The following is a 26,679-nucleotide window of genomic DNA, read 5'->3' as shown; positions in this document are numbered from 1 at the left end:
AGTATGTGGGGCTCCTCATTCCTCCTCATCGAGCGGTTGCATCTACCTCCATCAACTATATTTGACACACGTATGCTAACGCTACACACGGAGACTTCATAGCCACCATGGCTAATTATATTCATAATATTATAGTCTACACGTAACAAATATGATCATTTTACACACATTTCACACACAGACAATATTTCTGACGATCTATATGGATCGTATATGGTTTGCTTGTCATCACAAAACATGAATGAGCAAGGCGGCCATTGAGTAGCCTACTGACAACAACAAAACACCTTAGACAACTTACCTTGATAATTGTGTACAAACTCCTCCACAAAAAACTTGTACCCCTTTGACAGCCTGGGCTGTGGTGTTGCTGAGTGTGTCTCCACAATCTTCTGCACATCTTCGAATCGCAATTTCGGAAAACCCACCAGGGAAGTGGCGAAGAAACGATCCATTTGTGCATTGACGGCAATACAAAAATGACTACGCCGGAAGAATGTTTACCCGGTGTGACGTCATTTCCGATTTTTGTGAGATAGGCCCATTGCTAACGACGCGCCTGACGCACTGCATTGTGGGAGATCCCTTTGATCCCTTCACTTTGAACTGTCAACCAGCAGCAGAACCCACAGCCACACATAACACACATAAATGTTTTTTTTAATAATTGGTTAATAATTGTTTTTAACATATCACCGCAAATCCTTAGGTTGAAGATGTACTGTGACGTTAAATGTGACGTTTATATATTTATTTATAATATTTATTAACCGCGCCCGGCCGGTAGGTTATTGACACGTCATTTGATTCACGTCATCTGAGGTGGTTAAGTAAGAACGGTCTTCCGAACGTCGATTACTCAAATGGATTACTCAATCATTATTTAAGGATTCGAGAAGTAAGCCAAGTATTGAGTAGGTAGTAAGTAGTAATTAGTAAGTCATTTCGAACACACCCATGGAGAACGCCATCTCTCGTTCGGTTGTTTAGAACTGAAAACCCGGTTGCCAGGACAACGTAACGTTTTCACTTTAGTAGGCCTACTCTATTTGAGTGGAACAACTTAGCAGGTGTCCATATATATAGGGTTAGCCTGCATAGTTCCCCGTAGTACAATAGATAAGAGATGAAGATAAATACCTTACAACATTAGAGTTACTGAGTGAAATGAGTGATGGAGTCCCGATAGTGGAGAGAGATCAGAACTGAGCGCTGTGTTCCAGAACACCGTGGCTCGTCCAGCTCAACTGACAGTTTATTGAATTTAGGATTTTAGCTCTCTGTTCTGTCCGAGCCTGGCCCGTTCTATTAATAATAAATAAATAAACTGATTTATTAACTATTTTTTTATAGGCCCAAGCCTGATTTAAAACCTCACACAAACAGCTCACACAAACAGCTTTCACAAGTGCAATAAAGATCACTGGTTAAGAAAACCCCATTACAACAGTAGCATTTGAGAGGGGTTAAAACACAGAAGCTGCAATTTAGAAATCCTAGTAAAGCGATGTAAACACCATGAGATCTATCACAATTCACATTAGTTCAGATCCAAAGTTAGTCATAAGATAAGCCCCAAAACCCACTTACCTCATTGATTTCCACGCCCCTATTCTTTGAAATAATTACTCAAGAGTTTGGCTTGACAAAGATTAAGGTTTTAATACCCATTTGAATAAACAAACTACATTAATGGAAATGTGTTGCAAGGTTGTAATAACACAGAAAAACAAGTTAACTTGAAATAAACGAACATACATGTAATGGAGCGGGAGAGGGAATACAGTAACCAGGGGTCAGCAACCTTTCAACATTCAGTGCCAGTTTGACATTCTCGTTAATGTGCCATAAGAAACAATATATTAAATATTAAGCTGACCAGCGACCAAAAATATTTCCAACATATTAAATGTTTGTTATCTCAAACATCTCAAAGCACTAGTTTCAGAAACTTATTCAAAAACCCATTTGCACTGAGAAATGTAAATGTGGAAATATCTGCATCAATATCTTTAAAGACATGTACAGCTTAGGTAGTCATACATCATACACATTGTTGGTACACCTGTGTTAAAACAAAAACTTGAAACTGACAAAAGTAATGATACATCAATATTTCTTAGTAATCAGACTTTTTATGGAATTTGGGAACAGAATAATTAAGCAATATCACACGAGAGTGCTGTTGTACTGAATATCAGCACGGCTGTGATTCTCTTCGGCACTCGGCCAACGGCCTCATACCTACGACCGAATCCCAGCCGTAGTACAAAAGCACTCCCTCCTGAGTGATATTGCTTTTATACAACAGTTCTACAAGCACCAATCATTAGTTAACAATAATAATTAACAACATATTATGATCAGATTTCTTTGGTTCATTGATGATTTATTTGGCTCCGCCAACACAAATAGATCCGCAACTGGTCAAACTGTTGCCAAGCAACACATTAACACATTAGCATTACATTAGGTTCCCTTGGTCCTCTTCTGGCGACCATTCTTAATTCAACTCCAATGTTATTCCTGGAAACATGTTCATATTTGCTGTGCAAAGTTAGCTGCAATCTAAGCTACAAAAAGATTGTTAATAACATTAACGGTTATGAGAACACCCGTAAAGGGGAGCGATACGTGTATAGTTAAAAGACCCAGTGCTGTTATACTCTATATCAGCACTGGAATGCCTCTTGTCCAATCAAATTACTTGGTCGGAACTGACTTGGATAATTTGTAATAATCTTCATCTTCTGCCTTAACTTCTTGTAGTAGAGCTTCTTGGCCTCTTGTGGCACAAAGAACTGCAGCATTTCTTGGAGTGCATTCAGATTCCATATATAAATAGTTAAAAAAAATATATATATATCAGGTATCCAGGACCATGTGCCCGCTGAGCTACAGCCTTGACAACCTGATAGTGCTTAATTTCATAATGCATTTGATGGTGTTGCCTTTGATTCACGAATTCTCTATTCAGCCCACTGCACGCATTCTCCTTCATCTTCTGCAAGACACAAATGCAAACATAAGAAATGAATGAGAGAAATCATAACAATTAGATTTATCTGCCAGTTTACGTCTACCCGCCGGTCCAAACAACAGTGGCGGTTGTCATATTAAATCTAGGCACTAAGGCCACATACAGCTGATGCTCATGAAGTAAGGCAGATAAGAAACTGATAACTACTGATTTCTCCTTTCCTGGCAGAGTCCTTAACATATGTAATGAGGCTAAAAACTTATAACATTACATAACTGATGACCAGTCTAATGACCGTGAAATTTGCAGGCAGTATCGTATGATGTATGCACAACCTAATATACTTATCAGAAAATTTGGTATGTGTTCATCTTCTGTGAAAATAACACTTGCTGCTTCTTGCTACAAAAGAAGCGGCATTCAATTATGGTATGAGGCTACAACTCAAAGTGCCTAGATGGAGTAGCGCAAGCCTTCCGTTTGTGAATGTTGATGTGCCAACTTGTCCTGCTGTCCTCAGAAACCTTATGTATAGATGTATGTGTAGACTACTGTGTCTTGCAACAAGTAAGGGATAATGGACCACGTTAGACTATCAAAAGTTAATACACGTTCTAGATGATAATGCGGCCACAAAGCGGAGGGCCGATCCAATGTGTTGGGGGCGCCCTCTGGAGGCGCCCTTAATTAATTAACTAAAATATACGAAACAAGCAAAATTAAACCAAACATGTTCCCAAATGGAACGGAGAAGGGAGGGGGCGGGGGATTTAAGTTAGGGCGCACTGAAACCCTCACCGTAGTACGCAGGACAATGCGACAAAGCCATCTATCCCACTCTATAGAAAATATCGAGATGTATATCGCCATTCAGCCAAAAAATATCGGGATATCATATTTTGCCCATATCGTGCAGTCCTTATCTGAATACAGACGTCGCAAAACCTCTACATCCAGCTCTCCAACAAGAAGTTGACAACGAAGACCTTACGGATGGCACAAGCAGGCGATTTGTTCACTGATGCATTTCCAATGCAAAAACCCTGACAACCAATTGGAATACAGACGCTGCAAACCCTCTCCATCCAGCTCTCCGAGAAGCTGTTGACAACAACGGAGACCCTACAGATAACACAAGCCCGTGATTTTTTCACTTGCTCCAAATTAAACGGTAAGGGAACTCATTTCAGACAAAGCATCTTTGCACTTTTGTTTTTTTCAAAGGCATCTGATGGGTTTGCACAAATAGGAAGTAGGCTAATTATATTTGAGGTTATCTGGCACAACATTGTATTGGTTATTGTTGGTGGAATCATTGCATTTTTTTTTTTTACAAGCAGTCGCAGTTGAAAGAACTAAAATATTACTGACTGGCTATGCAAACTGCAGCTTACTGATGTTTCATGAATGGTCTTAGTGAGTTAATATTTCTTTTTATGGAGTTTCTACAGAATTTGCCTGTTTTGAGTAACCTTTGCCCTTAAGAATTCAATACACGTCAACACAAAATAACCTTGTTGTCCTGGAGATGTTTTGAACAGGCATGCCAGTTTCAAGGCCCTCGGTCAGGACTCGAGTGTGAGACACTGCTTCAGAGACTAAAAGGGAAGGTGCAAGAGTAAAAGAAAAACATCAGTTACACCAAATATGTCAAACCACTTGGGTGTCTTGATCACAGTACACATAATCATGTCTTTTATTTTCTCTCTTACTACAGGCTTTTTACAATGTATAATGGACTGCACAACTAATTGCCCAAACAAGTTCTAGCTTTTGTGAGGGAAAATAACCTTGAAATGACGGGTACATGAATTGATCCTGGCAAAAACATCAAAATGGCACCCAAGCAAAATACACAAATAAGGTAAAACGAACATGAACCTTGACGTTCCAGTTTCTGGGGAGCCTCGAGCGCGAGGTTCAAGAGCAGTTGACTGCTCGAGCAATACACTGCTCCTGAACCAGGCGCACGAGCCTCCCCAGGGAAGATGCTCATCTTCCGTTGATGTAGTTGGCAACTACGGTCGTACTGACATTTACAGCAATAAGCTAATAATTATTTCATATTATATACAACTCTTGGTAAGTAGACTAACACGAATAGCGATCATGTTTGACTGTCGGTCTGTGAGCAACTTTAGTTAGACCATATTCGTTCATAGATGACTAACTAGATATACTAACTAACGTTAGCTTTATCATCAATGACATTCAGCTAGACTCTGTGCCAAATTGCTTATGGCTACTGCTATGCCAGGATAAGTTATTGCGGTTATCACAGCTGTGTATATTTACTTCACATTAACGTAGTCTATGTTTATATTAGGCTACGTTCATATACGAGTAACATTAAGAAACAACATTGCTCATATGGCCAACTTAAAATGTAAAATTGCCAAAGAATAGCAGCTAAATGTCCGTTATATCAGAGACAGCTATTCCCCGCAAAACCGTCGCGGGGAAATCCAAATCATTAAAATTATAAATTTACTCGGGAAATCGACCCGTGGACATGTCGGCCCATCTACATATTGTACCATAATACTAAATAAAACCATAATACTAAATAAATAAAATGTCAAATTGCCAAAGAATAGCAGCTAAATGTCCGTTATATCAGAGACAGCTATTGCGCTCGAGACATCGTTTGATTTGATTATCAAAGTTCATGACAGGTTCTAGAAGGACATTGATAAAATATTAACGATTTCTTGTTTACAAAATTGTTCGTTTGCTTAATGGTAATGTAAGTAATGGAATTTTTATACCAATAATACTATGAATGTCATCCATTATATTCGTTTTAGTCCCATTTCCCAAGAAATAACGTTGTCATGGTCACGCGCTGCGTCCCTGACTAGCAGCTGAACCCCGCGAAACCGTCGCGGGGAAATCCAAATCATTAAAATGATCAATTTACTACGGAAAATCGACCCGTGGACATGTCGGCCCATCTACATATTGTACCATAATACTAAATAAAAACAAATATTAATGACCCCCTACACCCAAGCCTCCACAGGGGCAAGAAAAAAAATCGAATGTATGAAGTAACGCGCTCACTAACTAGACTTCTTTATATAACTTAACTGCGTGCTGAATCCAACGTATCGTAATATTTTTTCCTGAAAGAAAGGACAGCACTGTTGCATTCAAAACTTTTAATCGCCAACCACGGACGTTTCCCTTTTTCAGCGTGTAATGGCCTTTAAGAAGCCATTACACGCAGAAGGGCGCGCGGCCCGAAACGTCCGTTGTCGGCGATTCAAAGTTTCGAAAGCAACAGAGTGCTGTCCTTGCTTTCATGAAACCATAATACTCAACAACTCCATTTCTAAATTACGCTTAATTGGGAAACAATTCTGCTGCTTACCTTGCTATGCCACATGTAAATCCCTTGGCTGTCGGGTGCAGCCTGCTGGCAACGACGACTAATGTGCACACTGCACAGAAGTGCGCCCCCTCATTACAAATGCATTGAACCGGAACTGAAATCACACGCAGCCTCTATTTTTTTAACCAATCTGATCACAGTTGATTTAGTATGCCAGGTGTGGCCATAATAAGAATGCATGTGCTTTTTCAACTTGAAGGGACTTTCAAATGATTACATAACTAAAAACGAAATGTTAACATTCAAATACACATTCACACAGAATGCACGGTTTTAATCAAAAATTAATTTAATAAATAGATTTGACCTCCATCTGTTTATTGGATAAACGCATTTCCCAATCCCATGAGCCTTTGCTCCATTCTACGTCAATTCAAGAACAAACAAAGAAATTAAACTGCAGTTCGTATTTTTTATTTATGACCATGAAAGTTCTGTAATGCCTGAATTATGAAGAATTAAATGTAAAGTAAAATAAAAAATTATAAATATAAAACCATGAATGACATAAGTGGTATAAATATTGGTGGGACGTTTGTCTATACCAAAGAGTATATCTTGTCGATTTTCACGGGGTGTAGAGCCTAACCCAGGGTATATCTTGGAATACTTAAGAATCGGGCAAGTGGCACTTTTAAATTCCCCAAATGATTCAAGGTGGCCCAGATTGTACATTATGAAAAAGCGTTTCCATTCTCAGGGATGCAAACTTGTCACCTTTCGGCGAAATTCGCCGTTTCTGTTCCGAAAAAGGTCATTTGTGTGATTCATGGAGATCTGCAATAAAAATATTTCGGGGGGGGGGGGCGTCGTCCAAGTAATCGGCGAACGCAAGCTGTCATAAATATTTATTCCAAGCTTGTTCGTTTGGCCAACCCGTGTAAACATGTCATCTTCGGGTCTGTAGCTGCCTTGATTCCGTACTAGACAGGAGTGACGTTGGTACGCTTCAAAAACGTCAGGCTTTCTAACGTAGGCTAACGTGCTAATGAGAACATTTGTTTGACCGGCTGCCGGTTATATCCGTGTGGTTAATTTGCAGTTGCGGTGTTGTCAGCTTACTGTTACATTAAACTGCAATCAGAAAATGCGGTTATATGCTATAGACCCTATAGTGTCTGTGGTGTAAAGGCTGGGACGAATTAAAAAATATAAATACACTTTATGTTGAAACTATAGACCGTCCCGATTCCCATTGAAACGAATGGCGCGGTGATTATTCTTCAAAACGAGATCTGTTAAATTGTGAAAAATAAATCAAACTGTAATCAGACAACACGGTTATATGCTATAGACCCTAGAGTATCTGTGGTATAAAGGCTGAGACGAATTTCGAATTATAAATATGTACAATCCATAACGTTAGCTCTCTGGCTCATAGCTCAGCGGACTAGAATACCTCCTAGAACCATTGCCTGTAGGCCGGAAACGGAAATGGGGGCTGTTTACGTTTGGTTGTAGTCTTTTCGCTCGGTTCTCCGACTCAACAGTAGGGCTAGAACCGAGCGAAAAGACTACAACCAAATTTGAACTACAACGAAACGAGTTCCCTTTCCGCTTCCGGCCAACGAGCAATGAGTCTTCCAACAGAAATCAACGGGATTTACAAAATGCGCTAAATGTACAATAAAACACGATATAAACTGTATTTCGCTACGATGCTTGATTCAACCACTCTATTTCATCCTAGACAAATCACGAAGTGGGCTCGATGTTCAAAATACCGAAAAAAAATAATAGCTCACAGCAACATTTTGAAAAAAAAAAACTATGAACTAGTTCGTTTTTTGGAACTGTGAACTTACTTCAAATCTTTGAATTATGAACGCTGAACTGAACTAGTTCATTTTAAAATTTGTGAACTGAACTTTGAACTAGTTCACGTAGAAAGTGAACTATCACAACACTGTGTGTGTGTATATATATATATATATATTGTGTGTGTGTGTGTGTATATATATATATATATATATATATATATTCCGCGAGGGGGTTTGGGTCCTTGTCACCTTTTTCATCCCTGATGAGTTTGCACCCCTGCATTCTTTAACTTTTTTTCATAGATGAGGGTTTACTAAACGAGGACTATTTTGTATAAAACACTTTTTTAGGGTTAAGGGTTGTCCAAAAAAAATTAGCCGCTCACACTTATATTTTAGAGTCTCACTCCAGCCAAAGTCCCAAAGTTGGCAACCCTGCTATTATAGTATTAAGATGTGTTATTTTTCTCTTCCACAGGTTTTGTTTGTTATTGCTGCGACCGTCAACGGCTGTCATCCCATCCTGGCCAAAAGAGGACGAAGGTTAAGGTTACTGACTGCAAGTCATCGGCCTACAACTTAGAGGTGCAATTAAGCTTTAGCAGTCCATTTTACAAATTTAACAAGCCGTAACCTAGTAGGCACCCACAACACACAAACAATTATAGTATTAAGATGTGTTCTTTTTCTCTTCCACAGGTTTTGTTTGTTATTGCTACGACCTTCAACGACTGCTGTCATCCCATCCTGGCCAAAAGAGGACGAAGGTTAAGGTTACTGACTGCAAGTCATCGGCCTACAACTTAGAGGTGCAATTAAGCTTTAGCAGTCCATTTTACTAATTTAACAAGACGTAACCTAGTAGGCACCCACAACACACAAAAAATTATAGTATTAAGATGTGTTCTTTTTCTCTTCCACAGGTTTTGTTTGTTATTGCTACGACCTTCAACGACTGCTGTCATCCCATCCTGGCCAAAAGAGTACGAAGGTGCGAGAATATGGCCCATCCCCCTTCTAGCTAGTTAATTTTATGCTTTTGGTGAACAATGTTCCAATGTAAATTTAGTCTGTGCGAGCATGTGTCTGAGACTACTGTTCAGTTTATTCAGCACGCAAAGTTGCACAGTAACACTCCAAATTATCACTATCTGTGTGGTGTGCCTTACTGTACTCGGATGTACCGCAAAGCCACTGTTCTGAGAGCACATGTTTAGAGAGCACAAACAACCAAGATATTGCAAGCCGTTGTCCACACCCTTAAAGTGTCTGGCTCAGTCTTGTGCATTCAAGTGTGAAACTGTAAACTCCCTTGTAAAGCATTTGAATTCACACTCAGAAGAAGGATTGGAAATCAAATGCCCATTCAGAGGTTGTGACTGCAGCTTTACAGTTGCGTCCAGTTTTGCCTCACATGTTTCCAGGAAACATCGAAGTAGAGGTATAGAGGACTTAGATGATTCGGTTCTAGATACGTCTGTTCCCACAGAAACTTTGAGTCGGTCTGTTCTTGCAGAGCCTTTGAGTCAGCCTGAACCCAGTCACTCATGTTTAGATATCTCTGATAAACAACCTGAACAAGAAATGCAATTGGCTGTGGATGAAACCCTCTTTTTACAAAACCTTACACTTCTCTACTTGAAATTACAAGCCAAGCTATTGTTACCAGCAAGTACACTACAAACAATCATTGAGGACTTTCAAAATGCCCATGAAATTGGCCTGTCACATGTGCTTAACATTCTAAGTGAGAAATTGAAGGTACTTGGTATTCCAGAGGCCACCATAAGCAACACTATTGATGAACTGAGCAGAGGGGATCTACTCAAGCTCTATAACAGGGGAGTTCTGAGCACAGACTTTAAGAGGAAGGGTGCTTTTAAAGAAAGTTTCAACTACGTTGAGCCTGTTCCTGTGTTCTTGGGAAATGATGAAAATGGCAAAGAGTGCTTTGCCCAGTATGTACCTGTACAGGAGACATTGGCTGCACTGTTTAAAAGTGAGTCTGTACGAGAACAGTATGCTGCAACACGTTTGCAACCCTCTGTTGTTAACGTCTATCAGGATGTTAAGGATGGGGAGGGAGTTCAAAGTAATCTGCTGTTAAAAACTGAGCCTTCCTCGGTTGGTTTGATGCTATACCAAGATGCGTTTGAGGTCGTTAACCCTCTTGGATCAGGGAAAAAAAAACACAAAGTGTTAGCTGTTTACTCAACTCTGACTGACATTTTACCTCACAATAGATCCACTATAGATCAGATGCAGCTTGTCCTTCTATGCCGGGAGAAGGACTTTAAGTACTTTGGGATGAACAAAGTTTTTGAACCACTCATCAAGGACCTCAAAGTCCTGGAGGAGAGAGGTATTGTGCTAAGTGAAGGCAATGTTGTAAAAGGCACTTTGGTTGCAATTTCAGGAGACTACTTGGGATCGCATGGCATTGGGGGTTTTTTAGAAAATTTCAGTAGGGCTGATCGTTTCTGTCGCTACTGTGAGGTAGACAGAGATACATTTATGAAAGAACCACATTTGTGTGGTATCACAAGAACAGTACAAGCCTACAAAAGTAATTTGCAACATCTAAAAACAAGTGGCACTGACTCAGTCTGCGGCATCAAGTCTGACTCTCCTTTCAACCAACTAACACATTTCCATGTTTGCCAGCCTGGCCTTCCACCATGCCTTGGCCATGACTTGTTTGAGGGTATTGTCTCTTATGACCTTGCTTTGTTTATTGGTCATTTAGTCAAGGAGAAGCATTTTACTTACCTGCAGTTAAATCGGTGTAAGAACCAATTCAAATACCAAGGAAATGATGGCAAGGACAAGCCGGCTGACCTCTCTGCTGGAGGCGAGAGATTAAGTGGGCATGCAGTTCAAAACTGGTGCTTTCTTAGATTGCTACCTCTATTGATAGGTGACAGGATTAAAGATCCTGCTGACAACAAGGTATGGCAGCTCATGTTGCAGCTGAGAGAGATGGTGGAACTTGTCTGTGCACCAGCCATTACAGCAGGCCAAGTAGCATATCTGAAAGTCATCATTGAAGAGTACATATGGTACAGGAAACAGCTCTTCCCTGGTCATCCCCTGAAACCCAAGCACCATTATTTATGCCACTATCCAGAGCTCATCCTTCACTTTGGCCCACTTATCCGCCTGTGGACTCTAAGGTTTGAAAGCAAACACACTTTTTTCAAGCAGTGTGCCAGAAAATTACACAACTTTAAAAGTATTTGCCAGACTCTGGCAGAGAGACACCAACTTCTGCAAGCCTATCTTAGTGCAGGCAAACTTTTCCCTCCAATTATCCAAGTAGTAAAGGGCACAGAGTTGTATGTAAATGATTACAATGACAAGATCAGGGCATCTCTTGCCAGTTATGAGTTTGAGTCACAGTCTGCACTGGCTTGTAACAATGTCACAGTGAAAGGCACAGTGTACAAAAAAGGGATGATGGTTTTGCTTGGGAGCAACGATGAAGAACTTAATGTTGGGAAAATTAACCTCGTTGTTGTTCTCCAGGATTCTGTGCACTTTGTAATGGAGAAACACACTTTCGTGAAGTTGAGAGACATGGGCATCTACTGTGAATTAGGAGTAGCTGAAGAGGATTATGTTTGCATCAAGCATGAAGATTTGCATGATTACTATCCTCTTCCAGCTTACAGAGTTAATCACCTTTCACTTATTGCTCTCCACCATTCATTTTTAGAGACGGTTTAAACCAGGGAAGCATAGAAATGAAATTTCTTGGCCGAAATCGAAAATTTTGAAAGTTATTGAGGATTGAGTCGTGTCTGCAGGAGCTACTGATAATGCTTACTTACAATTGTTATCTTCCCTTGTTTATTGTTAATCATTTGTAAATAAATATTAAACATTAAGTAAATTTAGTAAATTAGTTTGGGGGATTCACACAGTCATTTGATCTGCTGTTGGGTAAGGAGAGTGCAATAATAATAATGTATTTGATTTATTTGTTATTTGTTTATTGTTTGTGTATTTGTTTATTGTTTGTGTTGATATGGATCCTCCTGGGTCTGAAATAAAGAATTATATATATATATATATATAGCGCTTTTCTCACAATCAGTCCTTGGTTACCTCCAACATAGGTTTGCAACGGTGCTGGTATTTTTTTATGGCCTTGTGTTTTTGAGTTCTGCTCCCCTGGTAGGTTAGTTTAATTAGTTTAGTTTGGTTACTTTAATATTGATTTGATTCTGGCTTGTTATTTTAGAGAATGGATCGGGAAGACGTGAAGGAAGAAATTGCTTCATTTTTACCGGGCCTCTCTCTTGAAACCCTGACTTCCCTGCTGGGAGTGTTGGAAGAGATTGGCGTGGAGAGCAGAGCAGACCTTGCCTTTGTAGAAGCGAAGGATCTGGAGAAGTACCTCAGTAAAATCCAGTGTCGCAGACTGCTGAACGGCATTAAGAATAAAGGTAAATCCAACTATGACACTGCCATGTTTTTTATTATTTTTATAGTTGAATCGTTAAAATAGCTTAAGACTTCAGGGGTTCTAGAGGTGGTTAGAGTGTCCCCCTAGAGGCTCAGTGCTCTTCACAGCAGACCTGGATTTGAATCCGACCGGGATCTACTTCTTGCTGTACCTCTATCTATAATAATTTTCCTTTCTCACTTCTAGGTCTTCCACCAGTTGAAGTAGAAGATCCTGTTGCTGTCGAATCTCCACCCCTCACAAGTACTCCCTTGTCAAGTTCCGAAAGAACTTCCGAAAGAAACTCTTCCTTTTCATCACCCACCTTGCCTGGCAGGCCATGGTATACTGACTTCCGGGTCCGATGGGTAGAGATGCCAGCAGCTATTGGCAAAGCGACGGCAGATGCAAAAAGACCATCACCAGGGGACAGAAGAGACATGATAAAGACAGTGGTGGACCAAATGTTAGCGCATGAGCAAAACCCAACAAGAGCAACATGCCACACGATCGCCCGGATGATTGTGAGAGACTGGCCAAAAAGCTTTGCCGATGTCGGACAAAAGGGAGATATGCTGGGAGACGGCTGCTACTCCCTTTTGCAACAAATAAAAACAAGAGTGGAATACAAAAATAGGAAGCAAACTCTTCAAACTCGGCGACGCAGGCAGCACAGGCCCTCCAATGTGGCGGCAGAGGGGGCAATCGCAATGGCCAGAGGCCCAGTAGACCAGTACGGTTGTGTACGGTGGTGTCCGGAAGAACTTCCTGCTGGAGAGACGGAGGCAACCTTGGAAGAAACAAAACAACAACTACTGAACATCTACGCAGAGGGAGGGATGGGAGGGGCAGAAACGGCTGAACATCTGATGGAGAAGACCTACATCACCCAGCGCCAGTTCATAAACGGGGTGCCTGCACCAGCCATTCATGAGATAAAGGAGGATTGGCCATTCCTATTCTCGCAAAGAGGCCTTTTCTCCCACTTCAGTCTGCTGACGGATGTCTCAATACAAACCAAGTATGAAGAGGCTATGAACAGCAAGGGCAGTACCATCATTCGCTTTTGCCAGCAGCTCAACCGTCCAGGGATCGGGGACGTCCTCGCTAAATACGAGCCAGAGGCGTCAGACAAGGCTGCATGTGTCCTTCTGCTACTGATGGCATATTTCAAAGAACCGAAGAATGCCATCATGCTTGAGGCTGATGTAAGTTGTTTAAAAAATAAAAAACTTCAGAATCAGTGGGACCAGTGGAACGTCTTATGCACCATGTTGAATCTTTGCTACAATATACTGTATGAATGTAACATTTACTTTTTACTTTACAGCCGTGTGCAACTGCCGCTGATGTTGAGAGCACAGTGCCATTGCCGAGCAACCCCTGCTTGATTGTCCAAGGTACTGTTGATATCTGGATTTTATATTGATATTTCTAGCTGTAATAAATGTACCATGTGTTTTTTAAATAAACAAGGCGCTACACAATATTTTGACAGAACATGCTGATCAGTGATCTAACCTGTTTTTCCAATAGTGTTGCTTGTCTCGATCTTTTCGATTCAGCATCTTTCAACAGTAGTGCCGGTAGTTGGTGTAAAGTCGATGGTTTTAGAGATTACAGATTGCTTTTATGCAGCATTCAAGGGTAGTGTATTGACTTAGATTTGCTCTGGAACTGTGAACCAAATCTTGGAGACTTAAAAATGGGGAGAGCAAAGAAGGGCATAATGGTTTGAGTTGTGCAATAGACAATTAATTACATCAGTAACAATGATGCTTAACGGTGTTTTGTGCACCCAACAGAGTCTTCAAGGCAGCGCTGCCTGGTTAAGGTTAGGGCCTTCCAGGCAGTGCTGCCTTGCAGACTCCGTCAGGGGCACAACACCATCGAGCATCAGTAAGTGGGTAACAATTTGTGAAAACATTCAAGGTTACTGAAACTTCTTTCCTTGCTCATAGCACCCAACTTCTTTACAATAGCGCTTTATGTGTGTTCATTGTTCTTTTCAGGTGACATGATGAAGCCAACCGCATGGATGCTCAGCATTGAACAGAAGGTTGTGATGGGACCACACCACTCCTTCAGCAACGGAATAGCTGCAATGTTTGCAAGCTATTATTGCTTCAACCTGCAGTATCCTGAGGAGGGCTCCTCCACTTTGGAGTTTATCCAAAGGTATTTTAACTTTCAAATGAACATTGCAGGGTTTCCCACAGTGCTTTCTAGTTAAAGGTGAAGTAAGCGGAAAGGTCAGTTTAGCTAACTTCCTGACACTGAATGCAGTTAGCTGTCCCCTCCCTCGTCCCTAAGTCACCACATTAATGCACTGCGGTCTTCAAGCAGCGAGTTATCTAGAACCATCTCAGATCCATAAGTGTGATAAACATGATAAAAACCATCAAAACAGACATTGGGAAGGTTTTTTTACCTGCTCCGCCATTGTAGTCACTTAAAGATCTATTGCTCTAGGCGTGCACCGTCAGTGAGACGTGCCGGTTTGTAGCGTTCTGTCTTCTGATTGGATATCAGTTGTGGGATCCCCGAAAAGTTTATTTGCCGATTATATTGCAGAGCAGGTGACTGAGAGATCAGAGTTATGAAACGCGCACACTATATAAGTGATCACTGTATGAATATAGAGCGATTTAACACATATATTAACATAAATAAATCGCTTACTTCAATACAGTTGAACCAAAAAATTTGAATTTACTTTAAAAATGGTCTTTCATCTCTGTGATGAACAGCAGCCTCTAGTTGTTGATAATGTCACTGTGCCTGTGACGTCTTTGGTGTAAGGTATACTGCATCTGTCTTTGAAAAAAAGTATGCAATATATAAATCTATGTAAAACTGAAAGTTGTTTTCTTGTTTTATTTACAGGTGCTTCTTGAGCATCAATCCAGAGAGGGGCTCCAAAGCCAAGAAAAAGCGTGGGTTGATGAACCCACATGTGAGCACACTCTTGAGGAAGATATTGGACTTTGAATGGATTTCAATGTAGGGTGAAATGTGCCGTGAATAACGGGTTGTTATTGGTTAAATGTATTAATGTTGATTCATTGTATAATTAAATGTTGAATTGAACAAATTGCATGTTTTCTTTGTTTTCCTTTTACTTTGGATGCATGTGTATGAAGTTACAGTATATTGCATGCAGGATATCCCTATATCACAGTAATTCCATGGGAAAGACAACTGTGAAGCTATAGTAAATTACTGGCTACCTAATTGCATTAATTTCACAGTGAAAATGTAAAAATACAGCCATTTAGTGTAATGTATGTACCGCAAGTTACTGTTATAACACAGCGACATATTGCTAAATCACAGCTTTTTAATGGGTATGACAACTTTGAAGATACAGTATGCAGTTGTACTTTTATTGTAATTAGCTGTGATTTATCTACTGTAAATTACTGTGAAGATAGAACAAATTACTGTGAACTATTTAATGTAAATTACTGTGAAAATAGAACAAATTACTGTGAACTATAAAATGTAAATTACTGTGAAATTATAACTAATTACTGTGAACTATTTAATGTAAATTACTGTGAAAATAGAACTAATTACTGTGAACTATTTAATGTAAATTACTGTGAAAATAGAACTAATTACTGTGAACTATTTACTGTAAATTACTGTGAAAATATGTACAGTAAATTACTGTAAAAGTACTGTGAAAGTAATGCAATTTATAGCCAGTAATTTACTGTAAATTTACAGTTGTTTTTTTTACAGTGTAGAGAAACCTGAATGCTGCACAATTTTGTTTGAATGGGATCCACCTTTGAATCTAGATGAGCGAGCATTTCAGTTTTGATTTGTTGTATTCCATCCCATAAAGTTTGTAGGGAGATCTGGCTTTGTTGATCAGCTGCCATTGTTTGTGTTATCCAATGTTGTGCCAAACAACAATATGCAGGTGAGAAAACGGGACTTAAACACTACGATGCGACAGAGGTATGAACATTGTAAGTAGGATTGTTTGTTGAGCTATCTTAAGAGGGCAGACCTGCCTGCGTTGCACACCCTCACGCTGCGACCATCTTGGATGATGATGAGGAAATTAGGATAAATATACCATGTGTGAATGTTCTCTCGTGTGTGTCAGGGCCACCGAGATAATGGAGGTTACTACACGAGGGGACATTGAAAGCATACTTCAGATAAAACTATAAGATAATTTGGAAACAGTTTTTTATTGTAATTGATTTGCGATAACATTTGTTTCAAACAATAACTAACTTGTGAATTTTTCCTTTAGGTTCAGTTTTTGTTTTGTTTATTGTATATCATCATACCTTTAATACCTAGAAGAGCATAATTGTTGTGAGTTTGGATGACTCTTTATTCTACCTAGTTTAGACAGTTTTGATTGACCTGGCTCAGAATTCCCCCCATAGACTTGGTGTCAGACGTAGGATTGCCGCACTCCTTGGGAGCCTCCGAGCCACACATCAACTGACTAATCGTTCCTGCGGGTTCTGGAGTGGTGACGGTGGAGCTCATGGGGAGGCTCCGGGAGAGTTGGCAATCTTGGGCTCATACAGGGAGAACTCAAGTAAATCAGGATTACAAAGTTGAATTAATGTTACGATTTGATGTTGACCAACAAAAAACTTGATAATTATAATAATAAATACTGTTTATGTAATGGTATAGTTAGGTCTGGGACCTGCGTAGCTAAAACAACTGTTTTGGATACAGTAATTGACGTGTCCGGGACATGTATAGCTATAAATAAGTAAAGATAAAACTCGGTTTTACTTTACTTTAATTTGCTAAGTCATATGCACGTTTGATGTGGTATGCAATAGATCAGGGTTCAGCAACCTTTTCAACATGCAGTGCCAGTTTGACATTTTCTCGTTAATGAGAGTGCCTTAAGCAACAATATATTAAATATTAAGCTGAATTATGACACAGCGACCAAAAACATTTCCAGAAGACCAGGAATGGTACTATTTCCATATAGTCCACAATCATGCATCAACATTTTAGGTTGTTATTTTGCAACATGGGCTTACAAATTATAATTACATATGTCTCATCTTAAAACACCGTTTTCAGAAACTCACATATTTGCACTGTGAGGAATGTAAAAAACGAGAATATATGAGAATGTTGGAACCATCCCAATATCTTTAAGAGCCTACCCTTAGATGCATAAGTGGGTCAAAAATGACCCGGTGAGGTTGTTTTCTTGAAATATCTTCATAATGAAAAATTCTTATCATTTCATGTTCCAGGTATTCCTCAAAAAACATGTTTTTGATATAATGCCATTAACATTTTTAACTTACCCTCTATACATTTTAAGAAATTGTAGTTTTTTGTTTACTACCCCAAGCTTCCATAAGTGGGTCAAAAATGACCCCCATGCATTTTCTATGGAATCCAATGGGAACCTTTAAATTAGACTATATCAGAAGTGTCACCCCTCAGGAAGATTATTTTACAATAATCTATATAGCAATCTATATAGCAGAAAGACAAAAACAGAAATAATCACATTTTACAACAAGACGAAAAGAGGTGTAGACACCACTGACCAGATGGTTGGCACCTACACCTGCAAGCGCCAAACACAGAGGTGGCCCATGGTGCTGTGGTACAACATAATTGACATTGCCACCCTGAATGCCTACACCTTTTTCTCGGCTCAGCACCCAGAATTCAAGAGCGGCATCACCAATGCACGACGGCTCTTCCTCAAAGAGCTGTCAAAGGAGCTTGTCACACCACACATGAGAAGTCGACTGGAAGGATGCCCCAACTGAAAACCCCGATTATTGAAGCAATGGAAAGGTGTGGGGTGACAAAAGCCACAACCCAGCCACAGGAAAGAAGCAGACAGGGCCAACCAAAGAGAAAGAGGTGTCAGTTCTGCCCAAGTAACAAAGATCGCAAAGTAAACAATAGGTGTGGGAAATGCAATGTACGTGTGTGCAATGATCACAGCCAGAAACAGGTAGTTTGTCTGAACTGCATACAGTGATGAGACAAGAAGGCAAAACAGGGAAAAGAGAGAGGAACTGTCAATGACTGGACAGTTACAGACAGACATACGGACGGACGGACGGACAGACAGTGGATGTTCACATTTTTCTATTGCTGTTCTGGGTAATTTTATTTTTCAAAAATGTTAAAAAGTGAAAAATATAGATATTTCAAACATGAAATAATTCTTGTGTGGTCCTAAATATAATACTAAATATTGTACAAGTGATTATTCATGACAAAAATGGCATAAAAACACATTGATTCTAATATGGGTCATTTTTGACCCACTTATGGAAGAGTGTAGGGTCCAGTCACTCGTACATCTAAGGGTTAACAGCTTTGTAAAACCATGTGAAGGCGATGCATACAGGCCACTTGCAACAATATTTGAAATATCTTCTCTATTACTCACAACATAGGTTTAAAAACTATTAATTGATCACATTTCAGACCACTGCTTTCTGTAACTATAATTTAAACATATTTGCACTGGGAGGAAATGCCCAAAACAGAATAAAGTGCAAAGTTAATCGGTAGTAATGATTAAGCTGCCGCATTGTGCTGTAATTTTTTTTAATAATAATAATAAAAAAAAATATATATATATATATATATATATATTTTTTTTTAAATATATATATTTTTTTTTTAAGTGTGCCAATGATTATGCTGCTACATTTTTCTTTTTACATCTCTTTGATTAAGGATAAAGGATGGATTAGCGCTACATATGCTGGGAAGGAAACCTATATGCTAGGTTCTCAATTTAGACTCTGAAGTATAGGGGGTTCACTTTTCAAGTGCCACTGCTACTGCTGTAATGCTTTGATACGTCGTTAGCGTTTGATAGTATGATATTTTTAACTCTGATAAGTTACGTGTAACCTCGGTAAAAATAGGTAAAAATAGATATCCTGTCACTTTAACAAAGTGCAGTGGATTCAGCCAATCAGAATGGCTGTAATGTTGTGATTGCGTTAATTCTCAAATCGACGCAAACTTTCCAGAGAAGCAAGACGCTATTGAACTAGAACCAGTGAGCGACATAAAGTTAAGAACCAAAACCTTGTTGTTAACCTTTACTTTCCATTTTTGAAAGTGTTTTATGTTACCGTTCCGTCTATAGAGACAGACTGTGTTTTATTTTAACTTTGATATTGTTTTTGGACTGAGAAATCATCGAGTGACCTGAGAGTTCTGAAGCCACGTTACGATCGACGAGAGAAGATAGCGAGCCTTTCCCAATAGTCCTGAACTACTATCGGTTGACATCTCCCAGATTCATCTGCCTTCCGGAGGACACACGCTGTTCGAATCAGAGTTGCGGTAGGACTGTTTGGTGCCATCGTTATTTCGACCACGAGTGGATTATATTTTTGCGACATTAACCCAGTGATCTGGTGAAAGTGGACGAGACATCACCTGAGGGGCCTGACCCTATCCAGCTGCAATATGTAGAATAGTCAACACCAGTAGTAGCGCCTGTATCTAAGATATTATTTATTTATTGACAGAGCAAGGAGGGGTGTATGCGATGATAGGCACAACATGTTGTACTTTTATCCCCAATAACACAGCTCTGGATGGGTTGGTGGCCAGGGCGCTGGCACAATTACAATCGCTCAGGTTCGAATTGGCAGAGAACTCCGGCATTAATGACCCTTTCACAGGATGGATGGAGAATATGTTTGGGAGGTGGAAAGGCATGATCCAGTCAGTGCCCGTCGCGGGAATAATGGCAGTAGCCATGTTAATTGTAGTCGGCTGCTGCTGTGTTCCCTGCGCACGAGGGCTACTGCATCGGCTGATCACCACAGCAGTGGGCGCTACAGAAGCGCCAGGTGTCATTCAGGCTTACGTGGGAATCAGATATGATCCGGTGAAAGTGAACGAGACATCACCTGAGGGGCCTGACCCTATCCAGCTGCAATATGTAGAATAGTCAACACCAGTAGTAGAGCCTGTATCTAAGATAATTAATATCCTGTATTTACTTGAATAACAAATTATTAAACAACCAATGCGGGTTGTTACATTGTAGTATTGTTTGGTTGCGAGTGCAACCTGTTATTTCTGAACCACTGCATTGATAATGGGACTGTTGATTTTCTTTGACAGTTGTTTACAGGTTTCCTGTTGCTGACACGACGACGATTGAATGCCTGAAGGAGGCTCACATGATGTGAAAGTAACCTCTCTATGTGAGCCGAGCCCTTGACAAGGAGGGATGAGCGTTGGGTTCATGAATTACAGGTCCCGATGGCGACAGATGAAACAAGAGCTGCGACTACAACAATGCCCAAAACCACCCACATGCACCGACCCACCAATCCATGAAGATCACCTGATCCATCCAAATCTATGCGAGCCTACAGATAATCTAGAATTTTTTACTTTTTCACTAGATATTGTATTTTTTACTATTTACTTTCAATGCATGCTGTTAATATACGACACCTAATTTTTTACTTTTTACTTTCAATGCATGCTGTAAATATATGTCACCTAATTGTTGTACCTTTCACTTTTATGCATGCCGAAAATGTTATAACTTTGTCACTGCTGAGTTCTTCCAAGAAAGGGTTTCAATTCAGGATAGCTTTTAACACTTTATTTGTTAAAGTATTTCGGTATGGTAACTACGGAGCAAAAGGAGGTGGAAGCGTGTTGAGCACGTGCTGAGCGTCTCCCAGATGATCAAAAACATTAACCCTATGTCTACTTGCAGCGAGAAGATTCTGACGAGCTCTAGCTCGATGTTGACTAATATGGTAGGATCCACATGGCCTGTGTGAAGTGGGCGGAGCCGGTGTGACGTATTACCCTCGGCTTCCTCACTTGTCTGTGGTGCTGCCTTCTGTGGATGGAGCAGCTATTGCAGCCTTCAGTATGGTCCTGCTCCCCTTGTGGCTATGTATAGTATTTACGGCTTATATGTTTGGTCCTGCTTCCTAGGGGCTATGTGTGGGTAGCTCAGGTTCTTAAAATACAACACAGTCTCACTCCCTACTCGTCAAACGTGTGACGCATGGCCAAGGATCCCTGGCGTCAATTTCCGACGAAAAAGTGGTACCCTTTTCGTCGTTTTTCAACGCGGGGTCCGTCAGATAGACATTCATGTTAATCCCTCAGCGTCGGATATAGACGAAAGGAAATCGATGTTTATCAACGGTGATGCCGTAGCTATTGTCTATTGATTTGTTTGACAGATTCACCATTAAACGTGTTTCTAATGCCATTTCTAGCGAGAAATGTACCTTTTCCTTGAATAATCTTCAGTCAGTGAATGTGTATGATCTTTATTAATATTTATTATCTGAATGGGAAATGCAATATTTTAGGACCGATTCACCGTTAAACGTGTTTCTAATAACATTTCTAGCGAGAAATATGCTTTTTACTTGCATAATCTTCAGTCAGTGATTGTGTCTGATCTTTAGTTTTATAGTTATCAGGAACACTTTATCGGCTCGCTCGCATGTTTCAACGACGTCAGGTTGCTAGGGACGCTGCTTTCGCTAAACTAGCAGCTCACGTGTTTCCTGCGTTTGTGTTATTAAACCGTTACTTTATGTAACTTTTAATGATATTGTAATAACCACAGGCGAGGTAGTGAGCGAAGTAAGCTTGATAGCAGGTTTATTGGATTCCACAATCGGACAGGCAGGCACAGCTCCACCGGAAAACTACAACAACCAAAACTCCCGCCCGGAAGGAAACCCCCGGAACCCCCTCTCAGAAGGCCCGCCCCTTCCCCCCAAACCCTGTGACGCTACAATACAGGCCCCCAGGACTGGTGCATATTTCCGGAATCCACCAGTGCTCAGAGGCCACGCCTGGTATTGCAGTCGGTTTAGTGGGCTGTGGACGGGTCCCGGAAGTAGATATCCTCGTTCACTCCAATACAAGTGGGGAGCAGGAATGTGTCTCCGCAGAAAATGTGTGGATATCAATCAAAGGTTCATAATTATCTTTATACCGTGTACTAAAAAAATGTACGTTTCTTCTTTTCAAAACGCCCCCTCAAGCGTTTTATTAGCCGTTATCTCGCTGGGGAAGAGGGGTGTGCAGCTGAAAGGAGTCGTAGTGAAACAAATGGCATCCGAGAGGGCCTAGTTCAGTGCTCCGTTAACGTGTCCGATTTTTGGACTGGTTCATCTGCTGCTCAATAACTCTTACGGTACTCTGCTTGCAATCATTGTGATTCATCATGTATTGATCCATTTATTCAAACGATCCAAAGACAAAGAACAGGTGCATTACGGTATAATTTTATATTGTTGTTGGACCGGAGTTGGTGGATGGGCACGGATCCCTGGCGTCGATTTCCGACGACAAATGGGTACCTTTTTCGTCGTTTTTCAACGCGGGGTCCGTCAGATAGACCTTCATGTTCAACACGGTCTCACTCACGTGCAGGCCCCCACCCTCGTGTTCTTCCAAGGCCCTCCCCCAGCTGACCTAATGATTCGCCCCCACACTGATTGACAAGAAGAACATTACAATACAAGCGCATAGAACAACTGGCATAACGGACAACGAAATACAATGCAACACATAACACACAAACTATTTAACTGTCCCAGGGTCGCTACAATATCGTAAATACGAATTCGTTCTCAGCCTATTTTTGCCATTTATTTACCGTGTTACTATGGCAGAATAAAGAATAAATTCATGCATCATCATTCAACTTGAACATGTGTTTTTACAGTATAGAGTGGTGGAGAGGGACGACGTATGTTGGCAAACCCGGAAGTGAGCGTCGCCCTCGGTTCCCTTGACAAAAAGCCAACGGGTTTTCCTTTGGATTAGTGCAGAAAAATGTGCATCTTTGAAGCAACTCCTCAAAAATGGAAAATAAATAAATAAATAAAAATAACCGTGCTCCAAAGAACGAAGTGTAAACCAATGCATTCTGAATGGGAGTGTTTCTCCAATTTTTCCATGCTACACAGAACGAAATGTAAACCCATGCAAATAAAGACTTCATGTTCATAATAATTTAAATATCATTAATCTACAGAGTGTGTAGGGAGGTATTATATTTTTTTCAACGGGGCTGAATCCAGTCACTTGACCGTCATGGTTGCTATGGTGGTTGCTATCGACCGCCCCCTCTAATACTCGTGGCTCTAAAAACCACGCGGCAAAGGAGCTGCCGTAAATTGTGTTGTTTTTGTCGTAAACTAGGGTCCGATGGTTGAAAAATAGACAGATATTCCAAGGTATCCTTAAAAGGCAGCTTGGATGTGTTTATTTTCTGCAGTTTAGACTTCTATAACTCATTTTTGAAAGCAGAACACCAAGCTCATTGATTTAACAAGGGAGGGTTATTTGAAACAATTTATTAAATAAATATTTGTGAGAGGTCATTCCTTCTCCTGATTTTACTTCCTATTTATGTCTAGGGTAAACCCCTACTGTCCACAAGCATCCCCCCCCTCCCCATATGGATTTGGAGAATTGTTGCCACGTCCCAGTGGTGGAGGTATCATATATATATGAAAGAGGGCATTCAATTATAGCCTACTACAATGATCAATTAGGAGGCCGAAGCCCTAAAGGAAGTGATCCAATAGGTGACTGAGTCGACAACATTTAAGTAAGCTGTATAGGGTCTCTTATATATCAAAGGGGGTCTCAAAGGACGCATACGCTTCAACCTGTGGCTCCAGCACTACAGGAAATGACTCTGCAAGTGCTCCATCTCGTTGCAACTCACCCAGCGGCTCACTTGCAAGATTTTGGCCTGAAGTTCTTCCCAGACCTACACCCTAGCCATCCAACATGCATATCTGAGAATCAGGCCTCTCTTTAATAATGACAAAAAGTTATGAGAGAAACACACATTAACTTTTTGTTATCTGCATAAGCGGCGTGGTGCCGGCTCCTTTTGACCTTTTGACCCCAGACTTCAAAAACGTGGCCACAGGCCAGCTGTGTCTACACACCTTTAGCCACAAATGTACACCTCCATCCCACAAAAAATGGGGACTAGAAACTAACCTCTGTCTTATGTACATTTACTGTACTGTTGGAGGTCACGCCCCTTTGCCGACCTTTTCGAGATAGCTAGGGATGTTAAAATGTTTACACACATTTCCCGGGGCCCCGTGAACGACATATCCGAGATTTGGAGTTCTAGCCCTTAGAGAAAAAAAGTTTTCCCAAATGGAGTGTCATTTGGACAAATCCCCTCAGAAGTGTAGCCTGCAAGACCTAATGGTTCAGAATGTGGTGGAAAAACAGTTTTTGAGATAGGAAGGTCCTACCGCCCTGAGGGCAGGCCCCACCCTTCCGGCCCTCGGGGTCCGACCGGGCCAAGTTTCGGTGCGGAGGTCCCAGTTAGGGCCTAGAATAAGGTATTACAATTTCAGGGCGGTAGGACCTTCCTATCTCAAAAACTGTTTTTCCACCACATTCTGAACCATTAGGTCTTGCAGGCTACACTTCTGAGGGGCTTTGTCCAAATGACACTCCATTTGGGAAAACTTTTTTTCTCTAAGGGCTAGAACTCCAAATCTCGGATATGTCGTTCACGGGGCCCCGGGAAATGTGTGTAAACATTTTAGCATCCCTAGCTATCTCGAAAAGGTCGGCAAAGGGGCGTGACCTCCAACAGTACAGTAAATGTACATAAGACAGAGGTTAGTTTCTAGTCCCCATTTTTTGTGGGATGGAGGTGTACATTTGTGGCTAAAGGTGTGTAGACACAGCTGGCCTGTGGCCACGTTTTTGAAGTCTGGGGTCAAAAGGTCAAAAGGAGCCGGCACCACGCCGCTTATGCAGATAACAAAAAGTTAGTGTGTTTCTCTCATAACTTTTTGTCATTATTAAAGAGAGGCCTGATTCTCAGATATGCATGTTGGATGGCTAGGGTGTAGGTCTGGGAAGAACTTCAGGCCAAAATCTTGCAAGTGAGCCGCTGGGTGAGTTGCAACGAGATGGAGCACTTGCAGAGTCATTTCCTGTAGTGCTGGAGCCACAGGTTGAAGCGTATGCGTCCTTTGAGACCCCCTTTGATATATAAGAGACCCTATACAGCTTACTTAAATGTTGTCGACTCAGTCACCTATTGGATCACTTCCTTTAGGGCTTCGGCCTCCTAATTGATCATTGTAGTAGGCTATAATTGAATGCCCTCTTTCATATATATATGATACCTCCACCACTGGGACGTGGCAACAATTCTCCAAATCCATATGGGGAGGGGGGGGATGCTTGTGGACAGTAGGGGTTTACCCTAGACATAAATAGGAAGTAAAATCAGGAGAAGGAATGACCTCTCACAAATATTTATTTAATAAATTGTTTCAAATAACCCTCCCTTGTTAAATCAATGAGCTTGGTGTTCTGCTTTCAAAAATGAGTTATAGAAGTCTAAACTGCAGAAAATAAACACATCCAAGCTGCCTTTTAAGGATACCTTGGAATATCTGTCTATTTTTCAACCATCGGACCCTAGTTTACGACAAAAACAACACAATTTACGGCAGCTCCTTTGCCGCGTGGTTTTTAGAGCCACGAGTATTAGAGGGGGCGGTCGATAGCAACCACCATAGCAACCATGACGGTCAAGTGACTGGATTCAGCCCCGTTGAAAAAAATATAATACCTCCCTACACACTCTGTAGATTAATGATATTTAAATTATTATGAACATGAAGTCTTTATTTGCATGGGTTTACATTTCGTTCTGTGTAGCATGGAAAAATTGGAGAAACACTCCCATTCAGAATGCATTGGTTTACACTTCGTTCTTTGGAGCACGGTTATTTTTATTTATTTATTTATTTTCCATTTTTGAGGAGTTGCTTCAAAGATGCACATTTTTCTGCACTAATCCAAAGGAAAACCCGTTGGCTTTTTGTCAAGGGAACCGAGGGCGACGCTCACTTCCGGGTTTGCCAACATACGTCGTCCCTCTCCACCACTCTATACTGTAAAAACACATGTTCAAGTTGAATGATGATGCATGAATTTATTCTTTATTCTGCCATAGTAACACGGTAAATAAATGGCAAAAATAGGCTGAGAACGAATTCGTATTTACGATATTGTAGCGACCCTGGGACAGTTAAAT

At 40.7% G+C, this 26,679-nt stretch overlaps 1 protein-coding gene and 1 long non-coding RNA gene across 2 annotated transcripts; one reads left to right on the top strand and one right to left on the bottom strand.

Annotated features, from left to right (window-relative positions):
* Window positions 1-918: 918 nt before the first annotated feature.
* Window positions 919-6,499, bottom strand: LOC130404424 (uncharacterized). The gene is made up of 3 exons (XR_008904227.1): window positions 6,354-6,499; window positions 4,494-4,578; window positions 919-3,004 (listed from the first exon to the last, which is right to left on the bottom strand). It is a non-coding gene; the product is annotated as an uncharacterized LOC130404424 (long non-coding RNA).
* On the top strand, window positions 3,851-16,064 carry LOC130404411 (uncharacterized). Its single transcript, XM_056609119.1, has 9 exons — window positions 3,851-5,062; window positions 8,613-8,719; window positions 8,834-8,943; window positions 9,058-9,125; window positions 12,378-12,582; window positions 12,789-13,789; window positions 13,912-13,981; window positions 14,594-14,759; window positions 15,468-16,064. Exons 5-9 carry the CDS (start codon window positions 12,381-12,383, stop codon window positions 15,586-15,588), a joined length of 1,560 nt encoding a protein of 519 aa, XP_056465094.1. The 5' UTR covers window positions 3,851-5,062; window positions 8,613-8,719; window positions 8,834-8,943; window positions 9,058-9,125; window positions 12,378-12,380; the 3' UTR covers window positions 15,589-16,064.
* Window positions 16,065-26,679: the final 10,615 nt, after the last annotated feature.

Source organism: Gadus chalcogrammus, chromosome 15 (assembly GCF_026213295.1).
Source record: "Gadus chalcogrammus isolate NIFS_2021 chromosome 15, NIFS_Gcha_1.0, whole genome shotgun sequence".
Taxonomy (NCBI): Eukaryota; Metazoa; Chordata; class Actinopteri; order Gadiformes; family Gadidae; genus Gadus; species Gadus chalcogrammus.
The sequence above is the reverse complement of the archived record's forward strand: the minus strand, read 5'-3'. Positions and strand labels throughout refer to the sequence as shown.

Bases quoted from the DNA above. Each gene is read 5' to 3' on its own strand.
- LOC130404411 (XM_056609119.1), top strand. From the start codon at position 12,381: ATGGATCGGGAAGACGTGAAGGAAGAAATTGCTTCATTTTTACCGGGC. The intron at 13,790-13,911 runs GTAAGTTGTTTA...TTTACTTTACAG, and splicing joins CCATCATGCTTGAGGCTGAT to CCGTGTGCAACTGCCGCTGA. The intron at 13,982-14,593 runs GTACTGTTGATA...TGTTCTTTTCAG, and splicing joins CCCCTGCTTGATTGTCCAAG to GTGACATGATGAAGCCAACC.